General features: G+C 35.6%; 1 protein-coding gene across 5 annotated transcripts in view; it reads left to right on the top strand.

Annotated features, from left to right (window-relative positions):
- pik3r1 (phosphoinositide-3-kinase, regulatory subunit 1 (alpha)) overlaps nucleotides 1-23,373 on the top strand; it is a 75,888-nt gene extending 52,515 nt beyond the window's left edge. The window contains exons 1-10 of one of the 5 annotated variants that reach the window (XM_043706453.2): nucleotides 6,726-6,747; nucleotides 12,314-12,416; nucleotides 13,670-13,768; nucleotides 13,874-14,054; nucleotides 14,360-14,485; nucleotides 14,626-14,768; nucleotides 18,010-18,186; nucleotides 18,781-18,855; nucleotides 18,942-19,112; nucleotides 20,169-23,373. In XM_043706453.2, coding sequence (XP_043562388.1) covers nucleotides 12,373-12,416; nucleotides 13,670-13,768; nucleotides 13,874-14,054; nucleotides 14,360-14,485; nucleotides 14,626-14,768; nucleotides 18,010-18,186; nucleotides 18,781-18,855; nucleotides 18,942-19,112; nucleotides 20,169-20,358 — 1,206 coding nt within the window. In that variant the 5' untranslated portion in view covers nucleotides 6,726-6,747; nucleotides 12,314-12,372 and the 3' untranslated portion in view covers nucleotides 20,359-23,373. Of the gene's footprint in view, nucleotides 1-6,725; nucleotides 6,748-7,217; nucleotides 7,463-8,717; nucleotides 8,951-12,313; nucleotides 12,417-13,669; nucleotides 13,769-13,873; nucleotides 14,055-14,359; nucleotides 14,486-14,625; nucleotides 14,769-18,009; nucleotides 18,187-18,780; nucleotides 18,856-18,941; nucleotides 19,113-20,168 lie in introns of those variants that run through there. The other 4 variants (XM_043706445.2, XM_043706437.2, XM_043706452.2 and 1 more) reach the window with 4 other exon arrangements.
- Nucleotides 23,374-26,232: the final 2,859 nt, after the last annotated feature.

Genomic DNA, 26,232 nt, shown 5'->3' with positions numbered 1-26,232 from the left:
TTGTCTCTGCTGTATTATTGCACAGTTACTCTGTCAAAGTTTCATTTGAAGCTTCCTTGTATTCACCTAAATATAAATGTCCACTTAGGTTTGCGTCATAAAGCTTGGAAAAATTACACTTGAGTCCTCATAACAAGCAGTTTATGTAGATTGTGAACAACTTTGGCCCCTGTGGTGATCCTCCCAGAATCCTAATAGTAACAGCCTGCTAACCTGAAAATGACTCCATTATTTCTACTGTTTTCTGCTCTGTTAACCAATTCCCAATCCATGCAAGTGCATTATTCCCAATTCCATAATTGACTAATCTCCTATGAGATCTTCTCAAAAGCTTTTAAAAATCCTAATACACTACATCACTGGAATGCTACAGGTAACATTCTTATAAAACTTCAACAGGTTTATCAGAGGACTTTCTTTTCCTAAATCCATGCTGACTCCTCCCCAAGTGCCTAGTTATCTTCCCTCCCCTGTCATTTGTAATTCCCTGTTTTTTTCATGTCTCTCCTGCTCTAAATGAGGTTACATTTTCTGCTTTCCAGTCTGCAGGAACTTTTCCAGAATCAATAGAAATTTGAAACATGGACCCCAATGCATCCATTCTCTTTTTAGCCACCACCTTCAGCACTCTGCAATATGGATCATCTGGGGATTTATCAGCCTTCTCCAGTTAATTTTTTGAGTATTGCCTCCAAATTTGTTTCAGTTCCTTGTTTTCACAAGTCCCTTAGTTCCTAGTATTTCTTGGAGATTTTCTATATTCCACAAAGATGACCACAATCCGATCAGCCACAACCTTACTAAATAATAAAACAAATTCAAACACCTAAATGACTTGCATCTCTTTTTTTTTCATCTGTTTCCTGTTCATAGTTCTTTGTATTTTAAAGATCGATGTGTGATTTGATATTGATTCCTAAATTATTTCAAGTGGTATAGGTTTATTTGGATATTACACTGGGAGCACACTGAAGAATTTCTGAATGAATGAGCTATGGTGGGCTGCATGGTATCAATCATTTGTAATAGTCTCAAATCATTATTGAAAAAATTAAATTGGAAATCGAACAATTAAATGAAGGATTTGGATACTGTCTAGGAATTTTATGCTGGTGGTAAGATATAGATTTAAGTCCTTTTAAGTTCCTCCATTACCTATGCGAAGCTGTCTCACTTTTATCAAGTTGGTTAAAAAGGATGAAAACAAGTTTGACATTCCCAGGGCACTTGTGAACTTCCTAGGTTCTCTTACATGTGGCTCCATGTTGGATTGTAGTAATTTTTGTCTGGTGCAAAGCAATGTGATGTTACCTATTCAAGATGGTTACATCTCTTGCTGTACTGTACTGACCTTGTACTGTCACTTTTGCATTCATGCATACTTAAAATTGCCTTGCATTGATGTGGAAGTACTACTATAATGGTAGTGTTAAGTTTCACTTGCGTTTGCTATGTTTTGTCAATATCATCATGATTTTATGGTATAGTTGAAGAAATGGTACACAGCAAATAAAGTAATAGATTTAATTACTGAAATGTTTTAGTGAGATATTTTGCTTGTAGAAACTTTCATCTGGAATAACTGTATAACAGTTATGTTACTGAATTAGTGATCCAGAATCCTGGAGTATAATCCAAAGGGTATCTAAGTAGCAGTATGACAATTTGAGGAATAAACCTGGAATTTAAACAAGTGGTTATTGGAGTTTTTAGATTATCATGGAAAACTGCTAATTTACCTGTCCCATAGCTTATATGAAACTCCAACCCATGGCATCATAGATTCTTAATTGTCAGCAACAGTGATGTTGGTGACTGCTATATCGAAAGAATAAATTGTTTTTAAAAATTAGAAAATGCATAAAATTCATCAGGTTGCTGTAGATGAACTTACCTTTTCATTGATAGTTATACAATTTTATGGGAATGTTGAATTAAACTTTCTCCTGTTAAAAGCTGACAATGTACAGTATATGCTATAATATACAGTTTCTATTAGTCTATAATATAAAATGTATTTGTGCAGATCCAAAAATTTATGGTTCCTTAAAGTATTTGTTTGCAATTCCTATTTAGTAACTGTTATAGAGTCCAAAACAAGGAAAGGCTTACTGGTCATTTTCAATTTTTAAAATGATCTTATCCATTCTTATCTCCTGAAGCCCAAGACCACCGCCATCTGTTATATCCAGTTGGTTTCCGATAGATGTTTCTTTAGTCTCTAAAACTCTTGGTTTAAGAACTTGATGGGCTTCTGGATTAGAACAATGGACACTCCTATTAACTCAGTTGTATAGTCAATCAATTGACTACTGGAGATCCTTAGCATAAAAATGTTATGATAATGTCATGTATTTGCGATGATGGCTAGTATAGAGCATTAAATAAAAATACAGCTAAATAATTGGAACTCATTCATTTTGCCAGTTTAACTTTAGTCAAGAACAGTTCCCGTGCAAGACACAATGCAGGGAAAGAGGTTTTCTAGAGTTGAATTAAAACCAGCATTAAATTGTTGGTCAAAATTATACTGAAGCATCTTTATTTTCTTAACTGTGAACTACTCTCTGTGGCTTTACTATTTGTACTCTATGCTACTTTCTCCCCACTCCCACCCTCCTCTAGCTTATCTCTCCACGCTTCAGGCTCACTGCCTTTATTCCTGATGAAGGGCTTTTGTCCGAAACGTCGATTTCGAAGCTTCTTGGATGCTGGCTGAACTGCTCTTCCAGCACCACTAATCCAGAATCTGGTTTCCAGCATCTGCAGTCATTGTTTTTATCATTTGTAGTCAGCCTGTTATTAAAATCAAATGTTAATTTTTTTTAAGTGAATTTTGAGCCACTTTATTTTTCAACTCTTTGCCAAAGCAAGGTGGTTGAATATTTGATCATTAATGTTCTGATTTTGTCTCTTTCTGGTTTTCATTAATTTACTGTATGAATCTGTGTTTAACTTGGTTACTATGTTTACAGATTCATTTCAAAAATAATTCATTGGTTGTAAAGTACTTGGGGTGTACTAGTAATTATAGTGCATTTGTCAATCACATTTTTGTTATGGAATATGGAAAAATCTCTTACGACCCATTGCAAAATGTTTCCAATAGTATTCAACATTATGGGAAGGTTTAGTATGCCTACTCTTAATAGCTTTAAGGTGGCTTGAGGGTCTCTTGTGATGTGCTCCGCGTCCCTACGTCTGGGCCAGCAGGCTTGGGGCTCAAGTCCCACCTGCTGTACAGGTATGTAATAAATCTGAACAGGTTTATTAGAAAATCGGCAATCATTTGTGTTTTTTGTTTGACTTCTAAAGGGCATGTTACAATATTGGGCTGCTTACAAAAAAATTCTGTATTTCTAAAGCATCAATAAGACCATAAGAATTCGGAAAAGGAGTGGGTTGTTCAGCCTATTGAGCCTGCTCCACCATTCAACAGGGCTGAACTGACATTCCGCTTTCCTGCATTATCCTCCTAAACCCTTAATTCTCTTACTGATCAAGAATTTATCTCTGCCTTAAATATACACAAACACTCTGCCTCCACAGTTCTCTGTGGCAAGGAGTTCCTAAGAGTGACAACTCTCGGAAAATAAAATTTCGTCCCCTTATTCTATCTCATTCCCATTAGAAGAAACATACTCTAAGCAATTAACCTGTAAAGCCCTTTAAGCTCCTACATCTTTCAGTATTTCTAAATAAACCTGTTGGACTAAAGCCTGGTATTCTGACTTTTAACTTTGTCCACCCCAGTCCAACACCAGCACCATCACCTCTCATTCTTAACTCCAGTGAGTAGAGTCTCAACTGTTGAGGCTTTGCTCAAATCTTTCTTTTTTGTTAGCATAGCAACATGATGTAGAAAACAATCGTAAATGGAACAAGTCATATATAGCTTCCTGATGTGTGCACAGCCTGGGCATGATAACTGCTAGAACCTATTGTAAAGCATGTATGAATTTCAATTTTTTGAGAACCAATATGACTGCAATTATGTGTATTTCTTGCTTCCGGTTTAGTATATTTATAAAAGATTCTACAAAAATCTATAGGAAGGAAGAAGAAAATAAAAACAATGGTTAACATAGTACCTTCAACTGAGTTATAGAAATGGCTGGGATATTCAGCAGGAATGTAAAACAAATGTTAAACAGTGGCCTAGAGCTTTAGCTTTAAACTAACTTATGGACTACTAGAACAAAAGCTATAAAATGTGGGTGCTACAAACCTAAAATGAAGCTGGGAATATGCTGGTCAAGTAACATGTTTGGATGCACTTTAAGTTTGAACCTTGTTTTATTTTACATGAAATTTTATATTTAACCTGAAGAGGGCTCTGAATATTAAAGCAGACTTTAACGCGCATACGTAGTTTTGTTTTGCATTCTGAATTTTCTTCTTCACTGCTGAAGATGCTAATTTCTGTTAGCTACATTCCATTTTTTTCCATTTCCATTCCATGAAATTTTTACAATCAAATGTAGTTGCATTTATGATAGAGAAACGATTAGGAACCCTTGTGTTGTAGCTTCTGTGCAGTTTGCTCCTGTATCATTCAAAGCAAAATAATTGAACAGATTACAATGTCTTTACAGTTTCGACATGGCTTTGAGGTTGGATTGTTACCTGAGTTGTATGAACCAAGAATGTCCATGAAGTTTTAGATCTGGTCAGTACTGAGTTAACTGATTTCAGTTGAGGTAGCAACTCGCTACACCACTCCAATTTAGGGGAGGAAAGGTTTGCCAGAGTGCCGGTTTCTGATTGCTACATTCTGATTTCCTGTCAGAGGTATGTCTTTGAAACATGTTGAGGAAGGGGCAGACTCCAGTTGTAATGCAAGACTGAAAAGCATTCTGGTATTTGCCATGAGGGCTGGTAATTTTGGCCACTTGTTAAAGATTCCCCACAGCATCATATCTAATAAGGAAGTTAGTGCTTTGCAGAAGGAAGAAAATAGTTTTAATTTTGACTGTCTTGGGCATAACCTCTATTTTTGGGGTGAAGCATTTCTAAGTTATCACATTGAAACATTTAAATTTCCTTTTTAGCAAATTTTAGAAGTGTATAGCTGAAGTTTGAACTTAGCCCATTGGACGTGATCTTCTCAGTTAGGCTCATTTAATTCATTATTTTGGATTTTACTTCCGTTCCTTCAACTGCTTTCCAAGATCTTGTATTGAGACTTCATTAATTTCAGTTGTACATCATTAAAGCTACTCTTTGACACAAGGGAAAGAAGTTTAGCTTTGAGTTTTTTAAATTTGTAATAAAATTTGCCAATTCCCTTTAAATGATCAAGTGTGTCACTTCAGCATATTTTGATTTTTCTGAGGCGAATAAGCTCAATTGAATTCTTTCTTATAACTTAAATTACAGATAACTTGAATAATCAGTACACATTATTTTCCTAAATAAATGAATTAAGTTTTGTATAACCTTTTGAAGTCATGAACTTCCCACAATAAACCAGAGTTTTAGAGACTGAATGGATGTCCATTATTGTGAAAAGCTGTAATATTTTTCAAAATTAAAAAAATTTAGCTAAGGTGTGTGTGGAATTAAAGGTCATACTTATTAATATGTTAATATTTTGAATATTCATTAATTCAGCAAAATTTAAAAAGGTGCATATTGATTGAGTTTACAAGTTTTTTTTTATGGCAATTTCTAGTAGACTAGATTAAATTTAAAAAATACTTTTTCTTAAATTTTGCTAAAGCTGATTTTACTGTCAGCTGGCCTGAAATTCAAATTTAATCCTCCAACCCAATGCAGATTGAGTTCTAGTTGAACTTTTGAGTCCCTGAAGTTGAAACTCCTATTGGTTGGGAATAAAATGATCAGAATACTTGTTTCTGGTCTTTAAAATGGATTATGAAGTTTGCTATTGTAAACTGCAATTTTAAAAGTACGTACTTGCGTGTAACAAGTTTTTAAAATTTTTGGTTTTGTTTTAATTTCTTGATTCAACTATATTTGGTCTGTGTATTTTGCCTATGTGGTCATTTTTATTATTGAAATACACGGAGGATTGAAATATGAGCAGTCTAAAGTAGTGCAGTGTCGTCTTTGTTCTGCACCTGTAGTCTGACCTGAAGCAATAGCTGTAGTCAGATTCTGAGTTGGATTGCTAGTGGAGGGAAGCAACTCTAGGAAAGCTTTGATTCTATTTTTGCTGAACCAGCTTTGCTGCTTCCTACACTTGGCAGTCTGAAGTGGTTTGCTTTCCATAAAGTAATAGTCAAATGCAGTGACCATTTATGAACACTTATAGGTCCTCTTAAACAAGCCCTAATGTCTTTGATATTCGTTCCCTGTTAACAAGAAGTTGTTTTTTTATTAATGAAAGTTACCTAAATTTCTAATCAGCTGCTTTCTCATGCTCTTCCTTCTAGTCCTCCTCATCTGTTTTGCCCTGCCAAAGAGAGAAATCCCTAACTCAGCAAATATTTGAACTTGCCTGGGTTAATGTTTAAAAAGATTTTTATCATTAGTTGAATTCAGACCATTGATGTGCTGCAAGTACAGAACTTGGGTTCACTTTTTAATTATTAACTTTGTGCTCTACAAAGATATCTGTACACTACTGCAAAGAGTTCACTTGTTAAAATTGCATTCATTTCTTGACTAGCTGATCACAAGAACCTGATGTTCAGATGCAGAGTCTGATGTTTTCACTGCTGATAGTATGATACTTCTGCAGCTTTTGAACTGTACCTTGAAACCATTTGCAGAAGGCAAAAGGTATTGCCTTTACAGTTAAATAAAGTAGTTCAGAGCTGTATAGTTAATGCAAGGAAACTGATTGATTAATACAGTAAATTGTCGAAATACATAATGAAGTAGAAAACTCACATTGTATAGTACAATATGTAAGCTTGTCTATGCATATTTAGTGTTTAAGAATCTGGTTTAAAATTGCTCTTCCAGAATTATGACTTATAGCTAGGATAGGATTTTGATTCTTCTGTCACTCGTGTTTTCCCCCACCCCACCCCAAACCTTGTTCCCAGTGCCTAGTTTAGTACATATCTGGCATTTAGCCAGACCATGCAGTGGCAGTGGAAAATCACCTGTCTGTCACTTCTGTCTATGCTAGCTTAACATATGGTGTCGCAGCAAGCTAGACTGGTTTGAGTTGAGCATTAACCTGATTGTACAAGTGTATGCATCCAGGGTTTGGTTTTTTTTTGGTAAAGCCCTCAAGGGATTAAAGCTTTACTCCCCTAGTTGCAGAACTCCAGTCTTCTTTATTTTAAAACTTTTTTAGCAATAGAAGTGAAAAATAGACTTTTTTTTTGCACGGAGTACTTTATCACACCTTTTTTCCACATTAGCTGATTACAGTATAGTTCAGTTTAGAGTTCAGCTCTTTTTAAATTCAAACTTTTAAATAAAATGTTTTCGTTCTACTGTTTGTATGAAAACTTGCAGAAAATTCAAGTGCTTCAGTTACAAGGTTGGTGGAAAAACATGTTTCAGTTTTGAATATTGTGCAAATAGCAGTGGATTGCCGTCTTTTGCTCCCGTTGGGATTTTCCTCCAAATGCTCTTATTTGCCCAGAGATGTGGGTGTTGCTGGCAAAGGCATTTCTTACTGCCCTTGAAAAGTAGTGCTAAGCCATTTTCTTGAACTGCTGTTGCTTGTGTGGTGAGAGTGCACACTGGTATAAGTAGTGTTCTGTTTACTGATGAGAACAGATAGATGATAGTGACTGAATTTTTTTTTAATTTGAAAATGATTTAGAATTGATCATTTGTAAAGGCCTTTTGAATTATTGTTAATTGCTATACAAGACTTCTCATGGATGTGTATGGTTGGTTATGCTTGGATTTTGCATTAGAGTTCTTAATATATTGGGCTAATGGTGTAGTGATTTAGGTGTAAAATAGTGATGTTGCATTTAAATCTGATCCACCTTCTGACATGAGTTAAATGAAGGCATCTTATTTAATCTTCACATTCATTTTGATCACTTAAAATCTTGTAAAATTTATAATTCTAAGAACACTGTTTCAACCCACACACACAGCTTTTGGAATATAACTATTAAAATGCTGCATACAGGAAAGCATTTGGTACTGGGCTTTCCAGTGTTTAGGGCAAATGTGAATTCCTGCCAGTAGCTCAGCCTTAATCTTCCAGGTGGGTGTTGTTTCATTCAGATTCCTGTTTCATTTGTACCAATATGCCACAATGTCAGCTTTCAGTATTATGGATGTATATTTTAGAACACTTTATTTAAATCTGTTAGTATAACTGGAATTTATCTATCTTTTGTTTTAACAATTCATGGGTATGTTTAACCATGCTGTATTTTGTTCTCATTGGCCACTTAAGGTTCACAGTTTTGAAAAGATGCAATTTTTTTTTAAAGCTTAAAACTTCTTAGAATGGACTAGCTGTGTGTACTGCCAGATGCATTGAGGAGCCTACGTGCTGCAGTTAAGCTCTTGTCAGGTTGCCAAAGTGGGATGTACCAAGCTGGAAGCATTAGATAGAAAATAGAAAATTATTAGTGCTAACTTTGTAGGATTTTAGTCTGTTAACTAATTTTATTGTAAAATGATTTTCATTTACTGAATTTGGGAGTTGATACTTATTAATACTGAAAGTCACTAGATATAGGAAATGAGCAGGAGTGGTCTGGTGACATTATCTTGATTTGGATTGGCTGTAGTGTATGATGTAAGAGGTTACAGTGCAGCCCTTCATAGGTTTTAAAATGAATTCCAAGACATCATTGTAAAAAGACTGCATTTCTTCTTATGATTGACCCTGATCAGCAATGTTCGAATCTTAATGTACAAGACAGTTTGGAATATGGAAGAACTAGAATTAGATTATCATAGAACAGAAATCCCCTGTGCCACAGATTTGATGTTTTACATAGAGATGGATCCACCAGGTAATTCTACAGTAAAACCAAAACAGCACTGGTTTAATGTAGGTATTTGTGCACAATCTGTGACAATAGTGAAGTTGTTTGTGATTTCTGGATGTTAAATGTTTAAATTTTCAGTCTAGACAAAGCATATTTGTTGCTGCTGATGAGTATTTTCCCTCCTCTTATATTAGATATGTTAACTTTAGTGCTGAAGGGGGTACTTACATTGTGCTTGTAATTCCATTTAACAGGAGATAGGACTGCATTTGGCATATTTGACAAGGATGAATAATGAAAGCAATCTGTGTCAAAACAGAGAGCCTAAAATTCTAGTGAAATATTTGTCATTTTTATCTTGCTATAGGGTTAGTAATTTGTGGCTGGTATTCAGGAAGGTAAATAACTATGCGCATTCTTGAAACTGAAGTGGCAATGTAAAAATTATGCATTCATCAAAATATATTTTTTGTAATGGGTCAACAGTGGAATTTGTGCAGTCCTATCAGCTTCATTAACTACTTTTTATTAGTTGTAGCATAGTATTTTATTGACAAGTTCAAAATTAAATTAATTGCTAGAGCAGTATATATTTGTTTACTTGTGTTACGAAATTATAATTATCTGTAGAAGAACAGGATTTTAAGAGGAAAGTTACTTGATCAAGATTGCTTAAGAACTATATCTGTACATTTCTGGAACTAAATTAATGAAATGATACATCACTTTAGATTAAGCATGTGGCTGTTCTTTCTGCTTTTAGTTTTATTTGTATTGAAATATTAATTATAAAATAGCTAGCTGTTAACATTCTTGCTAAATGCTAAGTACTTATCTACCATTTTAAACAGTTATTTCACAAAATTGAGACGAATAAGTAGTTGATTTATGAAAACTTGTAGTTTTTCTTTGTAAAAGCACAATAGTATTTGCTGAAATAATTTTTTAAAAGGTATTGTGGTTAGTGAGATGTCCTAGTCACCATATTTAAGGTTCATCTAAAATCCTATAAAGAGCTAGGCTATGCTGAGTGTTGTGACTATATTAATGACTAATCTTTTGAAGGTTTAATATCCACTGAAGCTGAAAAAAATCATGCAGTATTGTTTTTATTGGCTGCAGAATCTGTTTCTGCATGGTTCATTTAAAAACCTTTTTAAGCAAGGTTTCAGTACAGTGCCTTAACCCTTTCATTACTTTAGTTGTTGGGAGAGAATTACACTTAATAGGTGTGGAAGTATTTTGAAGCAGCTTTTTGTAAACTATATCCATAAATTTGAAATGTGAAGTAGTTTTTTTTGAGGATGGAGAAAGATTGTTTGTTTGTTTGAAAAGGTTGAGGTCATGCTTAAATTTCAGATTTTAATTTATCTGTCAAATGTGAATTGATTGCAGCAGTAAACTGAATGTCTAATTAACAATTCTTATCTACATAATTTCCTGCTGATCATCTAATACCAGCTAGTGGTTACGTTAAAATGTGCTTCTGCATTTAATTTTAAAATCATGTGAGATGCTTACAATTTGATGTAGTTTGTGTATCACCTAAAAATTTATTTTAGTAATATATCAGTATTGTACTTCGTCACCTGGAAAATCACCCAGATTATTTCAGTATAAAGTCAGAGTAGTGCATGGATTCCAATTCTCTTGTGTAGTATTGATTTTCAGTCTTAGTGTCATATTTTAAAATATTTTAATGTAAATGATTTGAATGTGAACTTAAGCATAGTTAGTAAGTTTGCAAATGACCCAAAATTGGTGGTATAGATGACCGTGAAGAAGGGTATCTAAGATTACAAAGAGGTCTTGATCAGTTGGATCAGTGGGCTGAGAAATGGCAGAGTTTAATTTGGATAAATGCAAGGTATTGCATTTTGGTAAAACAAACAAGGACAGGACTTCGTAATGGTAAGGCCCTGGGTAGTGTTGTAGAACGGAGACCTAGGGATTCAGGAGCATAATTCTTTTTGAAATTTGCATCACTTGTAGACAGGGTGAGGAAGAAAGCAATTAGCATGCTTGTCTTCATTTCTCAAACCTTTTTGTATTGAAGTTGGGATGCCAAGTTGAGGTTGTACAAGTAGTTGGTGGGGCCTCATCTGAAGTACTGTATCATTCTGGTCATCTAGCTATAGAAAGAATGTTACTAAATTGGAGAGTATTTAGAAAAGGTTTACCAGGATGTTGCTGGAACTGGAGGGTTTGAGCTACAAGGAGAGGCTGGGAGACTGGGACTATTTTCACTAGCATCGGATGTCGAGGGGTGACCTTTAGAGGTTTATAAAATCCATAAGGGCCATAGATAAGGTGAATTGCAAAGGTCTTTTCTCTAGGGTGCATGAGTTCAAAACAACGGGCCATATTTTTAAGGTGAGAGCGGCAATATTTAAAAAGGACCTGAGGGATAGTGTTTTTACATACCGCGTGGTTCATATGTGGAATGGATGCATGGACAGCAGGGACTGATTGTACCGAGGGCCTGTTTCTGTGCTATTTGACTCCAATTTGTCAGAAATTGAAAGTTTTTCTTTGGTTTATTCTTATTGTTGTCCCTTTTGCTTTCCAAAATCTTGGAACACTCTTCAGAACGGAATGAAAGGAAGGAGTAAAGTTGACCTCATTATAGATGGAGTATTCTCCATATTGTGTGAAGATGCATTTCCTTGTAATTGAATCCTTACAGCAAGAATATCCTGTACTAGTGCACTTATATCATTTTGGTCAACCTACTAATTTCGGAAACTAGTTTTCTGGACTGCTGCTAAGATACGTTATCTGTTGGTGTGAAATGTTTCATTAATGATATTGAGATGCAGTGACAGTGTCTCTATCTCTGGATGAGAAAGTCCAGGGGATGGAGGTATGTCATAACACATCAAAGCAGGTTGATTTATAAATGTAATATGCTTCAGTAAAGTGAAGTTGAACAGAATCTGATTTTAAACAGAGCAACCACTACTTTAATTAGTACATTTTGCTCTGCAATTTGACTATTTTAAAGCATTTTAAAGCAATATGTGATGTTGCAAACACAAATACTGAAGAAACTTGGGTCTGGCAGCATCTGTGCAGAAAGAAACAAAGTTCACATTTTGAATTCCAGTATTATTTCATGATCTAATGGGCTTTAAACGTGAGTATTATTGGACTTGAAACATTAACTCTTTCCCTCTAAGTCTGGCAGTATTTGTGCTGAGTTTCTCTTGCATTTTGTTTGTTTCCGATTTCCAGCATCCACATTATTTGCTTCAAATTTAAACTGTGGAGTTTTTGGCTCATTGGCAAATGATGAAACTTTTTTGTTTCCCCTTCTATTTAATGCTTTATTCAGAATATTTTGTACATGCCATATTATAGCATTGCAAAGCAGATTTGTTAAGTTGGGAATTTTATGTAATTGTTCTTTATTTTTAATTACGCAGCTTTACCCCCAAAGCCACCAAAACCCACACCTGTAACTAATAACGGGATAAACAGCAATATGTCTCTGCAGGATGCTGAATGGTACTGGGGAGACATTTCAAGGTAAGCCTATAGCTTTGATTATATTCTCTGTACTCCCAAATCGGAATAAAACTGAGCATATTAGTTCATCTCAGACAGCTGCTCAGGGAAATACCTAGTTATTTGTATTCGTATGTTCCAAACATAAGTAGCAGAGGGTTGCAAGGCAGAAGATTACTTAAAGTTGGATAGCAGCAAACCAGAAATTTTAATTATTTGAATAGTGAGTTTTTGTGGTCGTCAGCAAGGATAGAACAGAAGAACATTACTTAATTCAAAGAGGTGTTCAGAAGTCAAGATTACATTTTGATGAAAAGATTTCTTTCATGACTGTCAATTCAGGATAAAACCGAACTGGATTGGTTTCATGAGCATACATATCAGGAAAGAATTTCTAGGCTGAGTCTCTTTTTCCCTTAGAAGAAAAAAGTTCCAAGGGTGACCCAACAGACATATTTAAAATTTCAAAAGGTGTTGATGCAAGTAGATTTAGAGAGAATGTTACTCATATTGGGAAGAGCATACTCAACACCATCAATAATAGGGTCACCAGAAAATCCAATAGGGAATTCAGAAGAAATTTCCTAAAAGGATAATATGAATGTGGAACACTCTGCCACAGGATATGGTTGAAAGAAGTAGTTGTGATGCAGTTTAATGGGAAGGTAGACTAGCAGTTGAGGGAGATGGAAATGGTGGAGGGTTGTGATTTGATTTTAGATGAGGAAAGATTGGAGACAGTTTCATTCAAACTAAGTGTCAATACGAGCTAGGTTGGCTGAATAATCTGTTTCTAAACTGTACACGTTATCTATAGTGTATAAAATTTTGTTTGGAATATAAATTTCCTTTTCCTAAACGAAGGATGACCTAAGGTAGAAATAAAGCTAATTCTCAAAGTGACAACTTTGCATTTGCCAGTACTTTTCTCCAGTCGGACTTTGTAAATACTTCTAAACTAATTGTTCCTGCTAACTAAATTCGTAGGCATACCTTGCCAGATGCAATTGGCTATATAACTTAGCTGTGGATCATTTCCATTTGATGTGAAATTTGGGCCAATGTCCTCGGTCTAAACTAAACCTCACTACTTCATTATGGATTTGCAAAATATCATCAGAATTCCAAAGAAAGTGATGATCTTGCTAGAATTCATGCAGAATTAAAAGTTTTGCAGAATGGTCTAATTGAGCAACTTTCTTTTGTCTGTCTCTCCCCCGCAACCACCACTGCCAACTCCTCCCTCCGACCCACCGTTTTGCCAAACCCCACAGAGAGGAAGTCAATGAAAAACTGCGAGACACCGCTGATGGTACCTTTTTAGTCCGTGATGCTTCAACAAAAATGCATGGTGACTATACTCTTACCCTGAGGTAAATTTTCTGAACATTTATTATCAAATATTCATTCTTTGGAACATCTTAATAGATATTAACATGCAACATATCACCTGAACCTGTGAAATGTCACTTTTGCAGGAAAGGAGGCAACAATAAGTTAATCAAAATTTTTCATCGAGATGGCAAATATGGCTTTTCTGACCCACTGACATTCAATTCCGTGGTGGAGCTTATAAATCACTATCGTCATGAATCGTTGGCACAGTACAACCCTAAACTAGATGTTAAGTTATTGTACCCAGTCTCTAAGTTCCAGCAGGTATGACATGACCTTTTTGATCTGAATGTTGAAAGACTGTATTGTATTGAAGGAAAATATACCTGTTGGTCTTGTGTATAGTTAAGTCCAATTTCTGAACTTTATCATACTTTGAAGGATATCCTATTCTTTTAAATTGTTAAAAGAAAGCCTGCTGTGCTATATTTATTGTATGTTTCCTTGTACTCTACGTATTTAAATCTAGACATTTTAATACTACTTGAGATGGTCTTCAAGAGCAACCATATTTTAAATATTGCATAGTATTTGTAGTTTTGTATCATGTCATCTTCCATTTTCTTCAGGATCAGGTAGTGAAAGAGGACAACATTGATGCAGTAGGCAAAAAATTGCATGAGTATCACACTCAGTACCAGGAAAAGAGTAGAGAGTACGACAGACTTTATGAAGAATGTACAAGAACATCTCAAGTGAGTTTTTTTTGTCAATTACTAAGTTGCTTCCATTAAAAATTGATATTTTTATTGGAGTGAATTCTGTAGTGCATCAAATATTTTGCACTTCTGATAAATATTGCGTTTTGTGCATACTAATTTATTTTTTCAATTAGGAAATTCAAATGAAAAGGACAGCTATTGAAGCATTTAATGAAACAATCAAAATATTTGAGGAACAGTGTCAAACGCAGGAAAGGTACAGCAAGGAGTATATTGAAAAATTCAGACGAGAAGGAAATGAAAAAGAGATTCAGAGGTTTGTATTTTGTCTTAGTTTAATCTTCTTGGTTTAGATTTTTTTAAAAGTTCATCACGGTCTAGTTTCCAGAAATGGTAATTTTTTTTTGTTTCATTTGGTATTTTATTTAATTTTTTTTAGAAAGTTAAATAGAGGATTCAGAAGAAACTTTAACTAGAGAATAGTGAGAACATGGAAATCGTTGCCACCATCACTCCATGATACATGGTATTGATGAATTTAAGGGTCAGTGAATGCATACATGATGTAGGAGGATATACTGAAGGGAGTTTTGAAATACTTGAGTAGCTTGTTCGATCAATTCAGAGGGCATTTCTGAGTTGACCACATTACTGTTGGTCTGGAGTTGTATGCAAGCCAGACCTGGTAAGGATAGCAGATTTCCTTCCCTATAAGATATTAGCGATAAGTATTTACAACAGTCGATGAAGCTTTTGTGATCCCATTACAAAGAGCAGGTTTTAATTCCAGTTTGATTAATGGAATTTAAATTCCATCATTTGCTGACCTTTGATCTGGACTCGGGAATACTAGTCCAGTAGCATTTTCATTAAACTACCACCTCCCCATGGTGAACTTAGATGAAGTTTTGGAGAAGCCTTATGTAAAGGCCAGGATGAACTGGTTTGCAATTGGCTGGTTTCTGTGCTGTTTCCTACAACAGTGACTACACTTAAAGTATTTGTAAGGCACTTGGATGTATGAAGTGGTATTGAAAAGTTATAAATGCAAGTTTTCTTTCGTAGTTGTAATATTCTGTATGAATCACATGGAATCTAAAGCATCAGAGCAAACAACTTGGATTCACCTGATCTATCTATCCAGAATTTATATTCAATTCAAGCCTCCTCCATCTCATTACTATTTTTTATTCTTCTCCATACACCTCTCACATGTATGCATCAAACCTCTCCTTGAATAACTCATTAGCAGCAAGTTTTGCATTTTCACCATTCTGTGCAGAAACATTTTTTTGCTTTGTTCCCTTGAAACCTATCTTATCTGTGTATTTTATCAGTGTGTAAGGCACTTGTTAGACCACAATAGGAGCAATGTGTACAGTTCTGGGTGCTACATTTTAGGAAGGATATGAACACAGTAGTGTGCAGAAGCTGTTTGCAAGAATATGAAACTTCAGATATGAAGATAGATCAAAGAAGTTGGGACTGTTCTCCTTGGAGAGAATATGATGAAGACCTCTGATAGTGGTCTTCAAAATAGTGATCGGGCTAGGTAGAGCAAATATGGCAAGAATTCCTTTTTCAATCGAGTAGTTGGATTATGGGATGCAGTACCTGGACATGTGGTGGAGGCAGGTTTGATTTGAGGCATTCAGAGGGTAGTGAATAATTTATTTTGTAAAAAATAATTTTCAAGGGCACAGGAAGGAAAATGGCATATTGTCTCCAGGTAATGATGCTCATTTAACAAGCTGGTGCTGACATCGTGGGCTGAAAGGCCTCCTTCAGCAGTGTAACACTTGTGATTTTATATCCCTTGTTCCAGACTTGCCCGCGATTAGAAAATGTTTCTCCACAATCACCCTATTGAATCACTTCATTTTTTCCAAAGTTGTTTCTCTTCCAGAGAAGAAACCACCCCCAACCAGTACCACATTTATTTATAGTTTTAAATTCTGTTAGCACACTTTTTTAAATCCTTTTCTGCTCTTCTGCAGTGCTTCATTATCTTTTCTGTAGCATGGAAACAAGAACTGCACATATTAGGTTCTATATAAATTTAATGTTACATACAGCTTTTGAATGTTGTTACTCTAGCATTGAATGGGTATGTGTATGCTGTATTTACTGTGCACACTGTGGGTTATCAGTTTGTATGGTGGCTACTTTTGATTCATGTATCTATATGCCCATATTTCATTTAGCTTCCAGACTTTCCAAGGATTAAGTGAATTCCTTATTTTGTCAATGAAAAGAAATTACTTCATACTTCACTATATGGAGCGTTATTTTTGACTTAGCCAACCATTAATCAAACCATCATTATTATTTGGCATCCTGTATTTTGCTGCTGTCTTCGGCATTAGTAACTGACTATTTGCTTGCCCCCAACACCACTGCCACCACAAACATTTGATAGTTTAAATTTATATCTCATCTTTACAGTACACACAGCTAATGTACTAACATCAATCCTTGTGGGACATATACCTTCCATTTTTCTGCCAGTCTCAAACTTTCCTTAACTTCTGACTTTCAGCCTCAAACTTGTTCTGCTAACTTATTCATGACTATTGATTACAAGTGTTTCCATGATACGTCATTTATTTTATATAATCACGTGGGTGTTGCAGGCTGGCTAGCATTTTCTGCCTGTGCCTAGGTGCTGAGTTGCCGCCTTGAACCACTGCAGAACATGTGCTATAGGTTGGTCCACAATGCCTTTAGGGAGACAATTCCATGATTTTGACCCGGTAACATCAAAAATTTCTGAATGTTGATGTTTTGCAGCAGGTGCAATGTACTCCTGTCATCTGTCTTTTTCTTCCTCTTGACCTTTTTAGAATTAAACAAGGTTTGTTAAACACTACCCTTGCAGAAATCTTTATTGACTACTTTTTATTATCTTCTGTTATCTGAATACTCTCGTGTCGTTCTGACTACTGCTAAAAAGCTAACTGGTCTGTTAATTTTCTGGAATAACTCTAACGTCTTTTGAAGATAAAAGTTTATATTTTTGTGTGCCAGACTTCCTTTTCCAACTGGATTTTTGTACATGGATACTCCACAGTCACCGCTTTTAGATTTTTGATTAGCCACTGAAACAGTCCTCACATGTGGAATATTCTTCTAATATCTCTCTCATTCTATCTTCACCATTGTAATATTCCTTTTACTGTTGTCATCCTCCTTTATTCCAGTCGTTTTTTTTTGTTCTTGTGTACTCCCAGTTCTTTCATGTTTTAGTGCTTTCATTTCATTTCATATTTTTTTGTTTTCTATTTGTTTTTCTATAATATTTTTATATTCTCTGGTTAGGTTCTCTTCCTGATTATAGACTTTGTGCATGCTTTTTTGTTTGTTTGGATTTAGTGTTTTTTAATTCTCATATCTCTTTGGTTAGTTTGCTTATTTTTCGTGGAATGGACTTTAGAACGTATCATGAGGGATGGTCTTTTTATAGTTAAGGTTGTATATTATCTCTTTTTACAGTTTAGTATCAAAATATCGCCATTTGTTTTCAACTTCGTCATTGTTAATGTTTGACTTCTCTCCAGAATTATGGTAAATTATGAAAAACTGAAGTCCCGCATCAGTGAGATTGTTGACAGCAAGCGAAGATTAGAAGAAGAATTGAAGAAACAAGCAGCTGTTTATCGAGAAACTGACAAAAGAATGAACAGCATTAAACCTGATTTGATTCAATTAAGAAAGACAAGAGACCAATACCTTTCGTAAGCAAAGTTCTTATTTAAAGAGCATTTAACTCCAGAAATGTTTTGGTCAGGCAATATTTCTGGAAGGAGAAACGTAAATATTAATTCTGCTTCTCTTTCCAATGCTGGTGTCTGACATACTAAGTATTTCAAGAATTTTTTTGGTTTTTATTTCTGAACTAAAGCATTTGCAGTGTTTTTGTTTTTAACTTTTTTTTAAAGCCAATATTTATAATCAAAAACAGGATTGTGATAGCGTTTCAAATAAGTTTTATATGATTCTCGTTCTTTATGCTTAGAATAAAGTCTTAGCATCAGTTTTTAACTTCATGACTCAACTGTATCACTTGGTTTGGAAATTAAATCTACCGCTATTGCATTCTGTGCTTCACCTGTACCAGTAAACAAGATAATTCTAGATGCTACTTGTCAATGCATAGATTTGTGTTTTTGAATGTAGTGATGGAGACATGTATAGTCATAACTAATTTGGGTAAAGAAACATGACCTATACAGTTAGTGGTAATTCAGAACAGTCTTCCATGTCCCACAAAGTACACTTAAATTCAATTACACTCCCAGTAATATCTTTTTTAAATTTTCTTTTTGAAGGTGGTTGACGCAGAAGGGTGTTCGGCAAAAGAAGATCAATGAATGGCTTGGAATTAAGAATGAGAATGCTGAAGAGTAAGTGAGCAACTAATTTCTAAAAGAGTGTACACATTTCTATATATTTTGTTTTTATTATTGAAAACAATTTTGATTTCTTTTAGCCAATACTCTATGGTAGATGATGATGAAGATCTACCCCATCATGATGAACGAACATGGAATGTAGGAAATATCAACAGGACTCGGGCAGAGAGCTTACTGAGAGGAAAACGTGATGGAACATTCCTAGTCAGGGAGAGCAGCAAACCAGGCTGTTACGCTTGCTCAGTCGTGTATGTATACTTATCCTTTACAGATATGCTAGAAATTTTAAAGCAAAATCTTTGCTTGTATAAATCAAATTAACATTCAATTTAATCTGTAACAAAATGTCTCATACTTTTTTGTAGAATTCTTTGTTCATAGCAAGATTACAATTTTAAAAAATCATGATTTAAATGTTAGATGAGGCTTCAATTTAGCATTCTATCTGAGGGACTTCACTTGCAACAACAACCTTCGCTGAGAGTCCAGAGTGTTATGTCCTGGGGTGTGGCTTGAAGCCACAACTCCTTTTTTTATATTCATGGATGTGGGCTGAGTCAGCAGTTAATGGCCATCCATGACTGTCTTTGAAGATGGTGAACTGCCTCCTTCAACCACTGCAATTCTTCTTGGTGTATAGGTGCACCCACCATATTGTTAGATAATCATTTCCAGGATTATGACTCTTCCACAAAGAAAGAACAGTGATTTATTTGGGCCTTTTGATTGGAACTTGCAGGTAATGGTGGTCCAGTGTATCTGCTGCTGTTGACCGTCTAGGGTGATAAAAGTCATTGGTTTAGAACGTGCTGTTGATGGGGAATAGAATGCTACCAATTGATCTAAGATGGCAATTTTTAACTAATAATTTGACCAGATTCCACATGACAAGTTTTGACCATCATTATTAGCCCCATACCTTGTTTTTATTCTTTTAAAAATCCAGTGCCTGACTTTTCCTCTACCAACTTTCTACCAATACCTCAATGTAATGGTTTCTTTTATGTGGTCACGGATTGACATTCAAGCCACCTATTTAATCTATGGTTAATTGTTTAGTCTGAGGTGACACCCTTTCTTATAGCAATATCCCAATTTCCCTTGTTAGAGTATACTTTTCATCCCTTGGTGCACCACTGTATAAAAATAAAATAGCCTGCAATGCACCCTAAGCTAAGAAGTATATTTTGATTTTTTTTAAAATTGGAAATATTTATATCTTGTCTTTATAAAAGAACTCCATTTGGTTGTTAATATTTCTGTGGCCATTCATTGTTAATGGTGTTGCTTGCTTTCTTTTGTAGGGTTGATGGTGATGTAAAACATTGTGTCATAAACAAAACCCCCACAGGATATGGATTTGCTGAGCCGTACAATTTGTATAACTCACTTAGAGAACTGGTGCTACATTATCAGCACACATCGCTTGTACAGCATAATGACTCTCTCAATGTCACACTAGCCTATCCAGTATACGCTAATCAGAGAAGATGAGAGCTAAACACTTTCGTTTTTGGTTGCTAGACTTGAGGCCATTGAAAAGGCTCGTACTACTTTGCTCAGATTCAGTTTGACTCCTATTCCGAAGACAGTGTGCTAAGTGAACTTGAGCTTTCCACAGATTTAACTGGGAGAAGCAAACACATGGAGCTGTGAATGTAAATTCCTGAAGTGCTTTTTAAGAAAGCACAAGTTAATTGAGAGTGGCAAAACTATCTCCGTGTTGGGGATGTTGGGGCCTATTTTTATTGGTGCTTGTTTACATTCTTCAAGATTTACCAGCTGGAATGTCGGATACTGCAAAACCAGGGATAGAAAAAGACTGAAGAAAGAACATTGATATGTTAATTGTATCCATTCGAGATGTTTCTTTTGATCTGAACTGAGGAAGTGTATCAAAAAGGAATGACTGGTTTGAGAAATAAATGAGGACTAAAATACGTAGAGCAAACTGGCACTTTGGAAATCTACCAGAATTAAGATGAGAAAGGGAATGCTTTGTTTGGTAGGTGAAGGAATTGGATCATCGTAACAAAGTGCCAGATTTGTAGAATTTAGGCATTTAAGCCTGCATTATAAAACTGTAAAACCTGAAGAAAAAGACTTCAATAAAAAGTGGCACACAGTATGTAAAATCATAGTATGTAATATGTACAGATTCTGACACTCTGGGAGAGTCGGATCAAGTAAAATGGTATCAGCCCAATGTACCAGATTTTGCATTGTTTTCCTATTTTGAAGCTGATGTGTTTTTCCAGATATTGCTATGCAGGGCTGCATATTGCATATCACATTGTATATTTTCAAAGAAAAACATACCCACAATATAAGCTTTGTTTTGTTGCCTATAAGTGTTGTCAGTTGTTATAAATCTTCTGTTAAGTGTTTTTAAAACACAAAGCTGTTTGTGAATGCAACTTCTAAAGTTGGGAGAGGAGGGAGCAGAAACTAATGCATTTTGAATCTTTATTAATGCGACTGGAGTAGCATATTTGGCTGTAATGAGCCAAGAATTTTTTTAAAAATTCAAAATTGTTTCAGAGATTCTTCATTAAATAGCAATGATTTTTCAGCTATTTCAAAGTAAATTTAAGCCATGTTTCTTTTTAGTCAGTGCAACCATTTTTATAACAATGTACGCAGGAAACACTAAGGAAAATCTTTTTAAAAGGTGTTAAACTCCTATTGCCAGGCCAGGAGTTAGCATTTCATACATTAAAAATGTTACCTTGCAGCAGGTTGAAAACTGGAGCTATTCATCTTCCTCAGATTTAATCCTCCCTACAGTTTTCAGGCTTTTGAAACCCAAACTGATCACCTAATGCTGTTTTCTAATATTCTTCTTTATTTTCAACTTTGCTGTTGTCCTGTACTGATGGGCCTTAGCCCTTTATTTAGTACCTCAATTATGGAGGCAAGAAAATCATGGTTTGTAAAGGATGTAATCGTAACCCTGCAACAGAACTTCTGGTGTCCATGCTGGTGGAAAATGACAGTTGATGTTAAAATCCTTTATCTTGGAGCTTGTTTCATTAATGTAATTGTTTCACACAACACAAAAGCTTAAGTATTTTGTAAGTAGGTGCACATTTTGAGACTTCAGAAAAAGAGCCAAAATACCCCCACACACTGCTAAATATTCAGCTGCATAATGTGGCTCAATAGCACAGATTAGGTGAAGTGTCACCCTTCTGAATTAAACAAAATCATAAATTGTCAATGCTGTAACTCAGCTACTACTTGTAAGTTTTGCTATTCAAGTCTGAGGAGCTAGAGTGTACCTCATCTTCCTTCACCTTTGCATTGAAAATTTCAAATACCAATAAGTTATTTACCACTTACAAGCACACTTGGACCATGTAGCTGCAGTTATGAAATTAGGTCACAGTAACCTTGCTGCCGCTCCACTGAATGAGATCGAGAGAATTGGTACATTAAACAGGAACATTGAGTGGGGTGGGAGTAGAATCAGTTAATGATCACAGGAAAATTGTAATTGGTTTCATAAACAAACACTTTGTAGCTAATCCTTCATGAGGCTAAAATGAAGTACTTTACCATAAAGTATAACTAAGGAACTCTGCACATCACAACTTTAACGTGGGCCTCCATAACTATGCAACTTGAGTTGTCTTAGAATGTGAATCTAATCCTGCTAAAAGACAATCAAGTAAAATTTAATGTTTAATTGTTCTGTGGATCAAACATTTGTGCTAATGCTGGTCTAAGATGACTTAGTAAATGAAAGAGGATTTGCTTACATGTATGCATATTTTTGATTCCGTTTGCAAGTGTAACGCATAAACTTTCTGCAAAAACACCATTTCACCCTTTGTCAGCATGCTAGGAGAAATAGTGTTGTTTACCTAAGTATGTGATATTGCAAAGCTATTAAGTGTAAATGATTAGACTTCCAATGGAAAATGAGCTAGTGTTTCAGATAATTCATGTTACTGTTATGTGCACCACGAACTCTACTGCACTTTCAGCATACTCTTCTCACTTCAGAATGCTTTGCATTTGGTGGTGTGAAACAACCTCTATGCAAGCAGTTGCAGCAGGATAATTATGGTTCCACTAGCATGCTTTTTATTTAGCTCTTCCAAAGGTACCATGAGCTTTATAAATTTAATTCAACTGTTAAATGTTTGGATGTTGAACTGGTTATGTGCACAGTTTTTCTTCTGTATGAAAATTCATTTGTTTCTGTGTCTGCTGTGTATGTTCTGTATTTTGCTGTAGCTGTGTTTTTGAAGAAGCTTTGCTCCTTTTGTGTGTACTGCTTCTTTGATTTAATGGTACTACTGCTGTTGTGCTTTTTTAAAAAGAAAATGCATTGTGTGCCATTTTTTGTTCAGTGTTGCATTTCTGTGGAAGTTCCTTGTAAACTATTGATATGGGTTTTCACATGGAGATGCATATCTTAACAAGACCGATCTGAAAGGATATTAATCTTGTAATTATTCTTGAGCCATTTCTTTTCTTGAATTAATAAATGTAGTTGCAGAATTTGCGTTGATGTTGGGTGTTTTAAAAGATTCCATCACCCTATACCAAATATTTCTCCTACAGGTTGCTAAGCATGACATTCACTTGTTACTGTATTTTGAGTGCTGGTTGGGCAAAGTTCACTTAAGGGAAAAGGTGTGTCAGTTGAAATCGCTGGTTCTCATTGTTAGACAGTATTCTAATTCAGTCTTCTGTTTGATTAGTTACTTTCCAAAATATACCAGATCCAACTTAAACAACTTAGCCCTCCTCTGCGAATTCATGGATAAAGTTATTCAAATTGTATGATTCATCACCATGAGACAGCAGCTGCTGTCCAATTGCTGCTATTTTTCAATCCTTAGAAATTCAAAACTTCATTAGTTGAATAATGTTTGTAAAGTAGTTAAGATTGCTTTGTTTAAAAAGCCTATTGCTTATTTTTTAAAACGTTGAAAGGCGAGAAGGACATGATGTAGCTTGTCTGGGAAGGCAGCACCATTATTGTCATGTACAACATCTTAAAACTATGCTTGAGCTCGAGGTTTGATATAATTGTCTCTTTTCAAGTTGCTATAATCCATGTATTTGACTATCATAAGGAATAAAGTTTTTTGGAAACAAAAATGTGTGTGTGGAACTGGGGGGGGGGGGGGAGAAATCAGATAAGAAATTTGGATTTCTAACACAACTAGCAGCAGATCCTAGCAGCTTTCATGTAACTGGTGCATAATTCTTGCTGTTATTTTAATCCACTATGAATGAACAAGTATATAGTTGCTATAGATACTGACACCTAGATTCTGCTGGATGCAAAAGGCCTTGGTAATTGTGCATGTACACACACTGTGATAATGTTGGGGATAATAGTCCTTTTCTTCTTTAAAAAAAGCCTACTGTTTGAATCTAAGTTAGATTTTTATCTTGTAGCCTCTTTTTTCCTTTTAAATTTGTTCATGAGATGTAGGTTTTGCAGATAAAGCCAGCACTAATTGGTTATCCTTCATTATACTTTGAGGTGACATTGAACCACCATCTTATACACATTTACTCCTCTTGCAGTAAAGGTATTCTGTACTGTAAGGGAATTGCAAAATTTTGGCAAGGGAAAGATTTCTAGTCCGAATCGTGTGTAACTTGGAGGGGATCTTGCAGGTGTGCAAATTCTGATGTGTATCACCCAAGGCTTTCAAGTCACTATAGGTTGTAAGTTTGAAAGCTGAAGCCTTGTTAAGCTACTATATTGCATCGTTTGCATAGTATATACTGCAGTCATAGTTCTCTGCTAATGGAACGTGGATGTGATGGTGAAAGAGGTGTATTCATCCATGTAAGAGAATATTCCATCGGGCCCATTATTGCTTTTCATATTATATGCACAGTCTTTGGAGATTTATCAGCTGAGTAATCTTACGTGCTGTTGCAGCTGCAGTATCTACTTGGCTGGTCCAGTTAAATTTCAAGTCAGGAGTGGCCCTGTTTTTATGGGGGCAATTCCGTACTGGTAATAGTATTGCTTGTCAAGGGGATGAAGCTAGACTTGCTTGCTGGTGAACATTGGAATTGATCATGAATATTCTCACTTGACATTTCTTTGACTTTTGATGGAGAAGATCATAGAAGTAACAGAAGATGGTACGGCCTGATGAACTCTTCCAAAAGTCTTTGAAGAGATGATTGGTCATCTTCAGTCACAGCCATCTTCCATTGTGCGAAGTATAACTGGTAGCAGATGGCAAATTTTCTCATGATTTTCCCTTTACTTCATTTACACAGGATACTTAGGTTTCAGTTGATGTGAAATTAGCTCATTTGGTGGTGTTTTCCAAGCGGTAGCCAATTGGTCCTGGCAGAATTATAACTGGGCACTCTATGCAGCCATTTGTGAGCAAATGCTACTTGGTAGCATTGTAGGTGATACACACAACTTTTCCATTTTCTGCCTAAAATGTCAACATTACATCTGTACTGGAATAGTGAACAGCACTGCTAATTCAGGAGCATTGGTTTTTATTACTATAGTCCAGATATCATCATAGTCCTTTATGGGCTTTAGTACAATCAGTTGTCACTTGACCCATGGAGTCACTAATTCCTGCCATCACACAAACCATTGTTTTATGCCAAAATGGATTATCCACTTAGGTCATTTTGCCATCATTTGAGAATGGCAATATTAATGGAGAGACCTCCTGTTATTGTTAATTGGCTATTGATTCTTGGGACTGAGTATGATAAGACTTCAGAGCTTTGATCTGATCTGTTGGCTGTGGGATCACATGTCTAACATTCTGCTTCTGCCACTTACCATACCTGGAGTCTTTTATTTTAGGTTTATTGAGGAACCACATTTTTAGATTTACCTGCTGCTGCTCCTGTATCCCTAAACTGGTTGAACCAGGGATAGACAATAGGTCAGTAGTCGGCCATTCTGCCCTTCAAGCCTGCACCACCATTCAATATGATCATGGCTGATCATCCTTAATCAGGATCCTGTTCCTGCCTTATCTCTATAACCCTTGATTCCACTATCCTTGAGCGCTCTATCCAATTCTTTCTTAAATGAATCCAGAGACTGGGCCTCCACTGCCCTCTGGGGAAGAACATTCCACACAGCCACCACTCTCTGGGTGAAGAAGTTTCTCCTTATCTCTGTCCTAAATGGTCTACCCTGTATTTCTAAGCTGTGTCCTCTGGTTTGGCACTCACCCATCAGCAGAAACATGATTCCTGCCTCCAGAGTGTCCAATCCTTTAATAATCTTATGTCTCAATCATCTCCCCTCTCAGTCTTCTAAACTCAAGGGAATACAAGCCCAGTCGCTCCAGTCTTTCAGTGTAAGGTAATCCTGTCATTCCAGGAATTGACCTTGTGAACCTA

Source organism: Chiloscyllium plagiosum, unplaced genomic scaffold (assembly GCF_037043375.1).
Source record: "Chiloscyllium plagiosum isolate Xiang-an unplaced genomic scaffold, Cpla_swu_hap1 HiC_scaffold_2, whole genome shotgun sequence".
Lineage (NCBI taxonomy): Eukaryota > Metazoa > Chordata > Chondrichthyes > Orectolobiformes > Hemiscylliidae > Chiloscyllium > Chiloscyllium plagiosum.
This window is presented reverse-complemented; position numbering and strand designations above follow the sequence as displayed.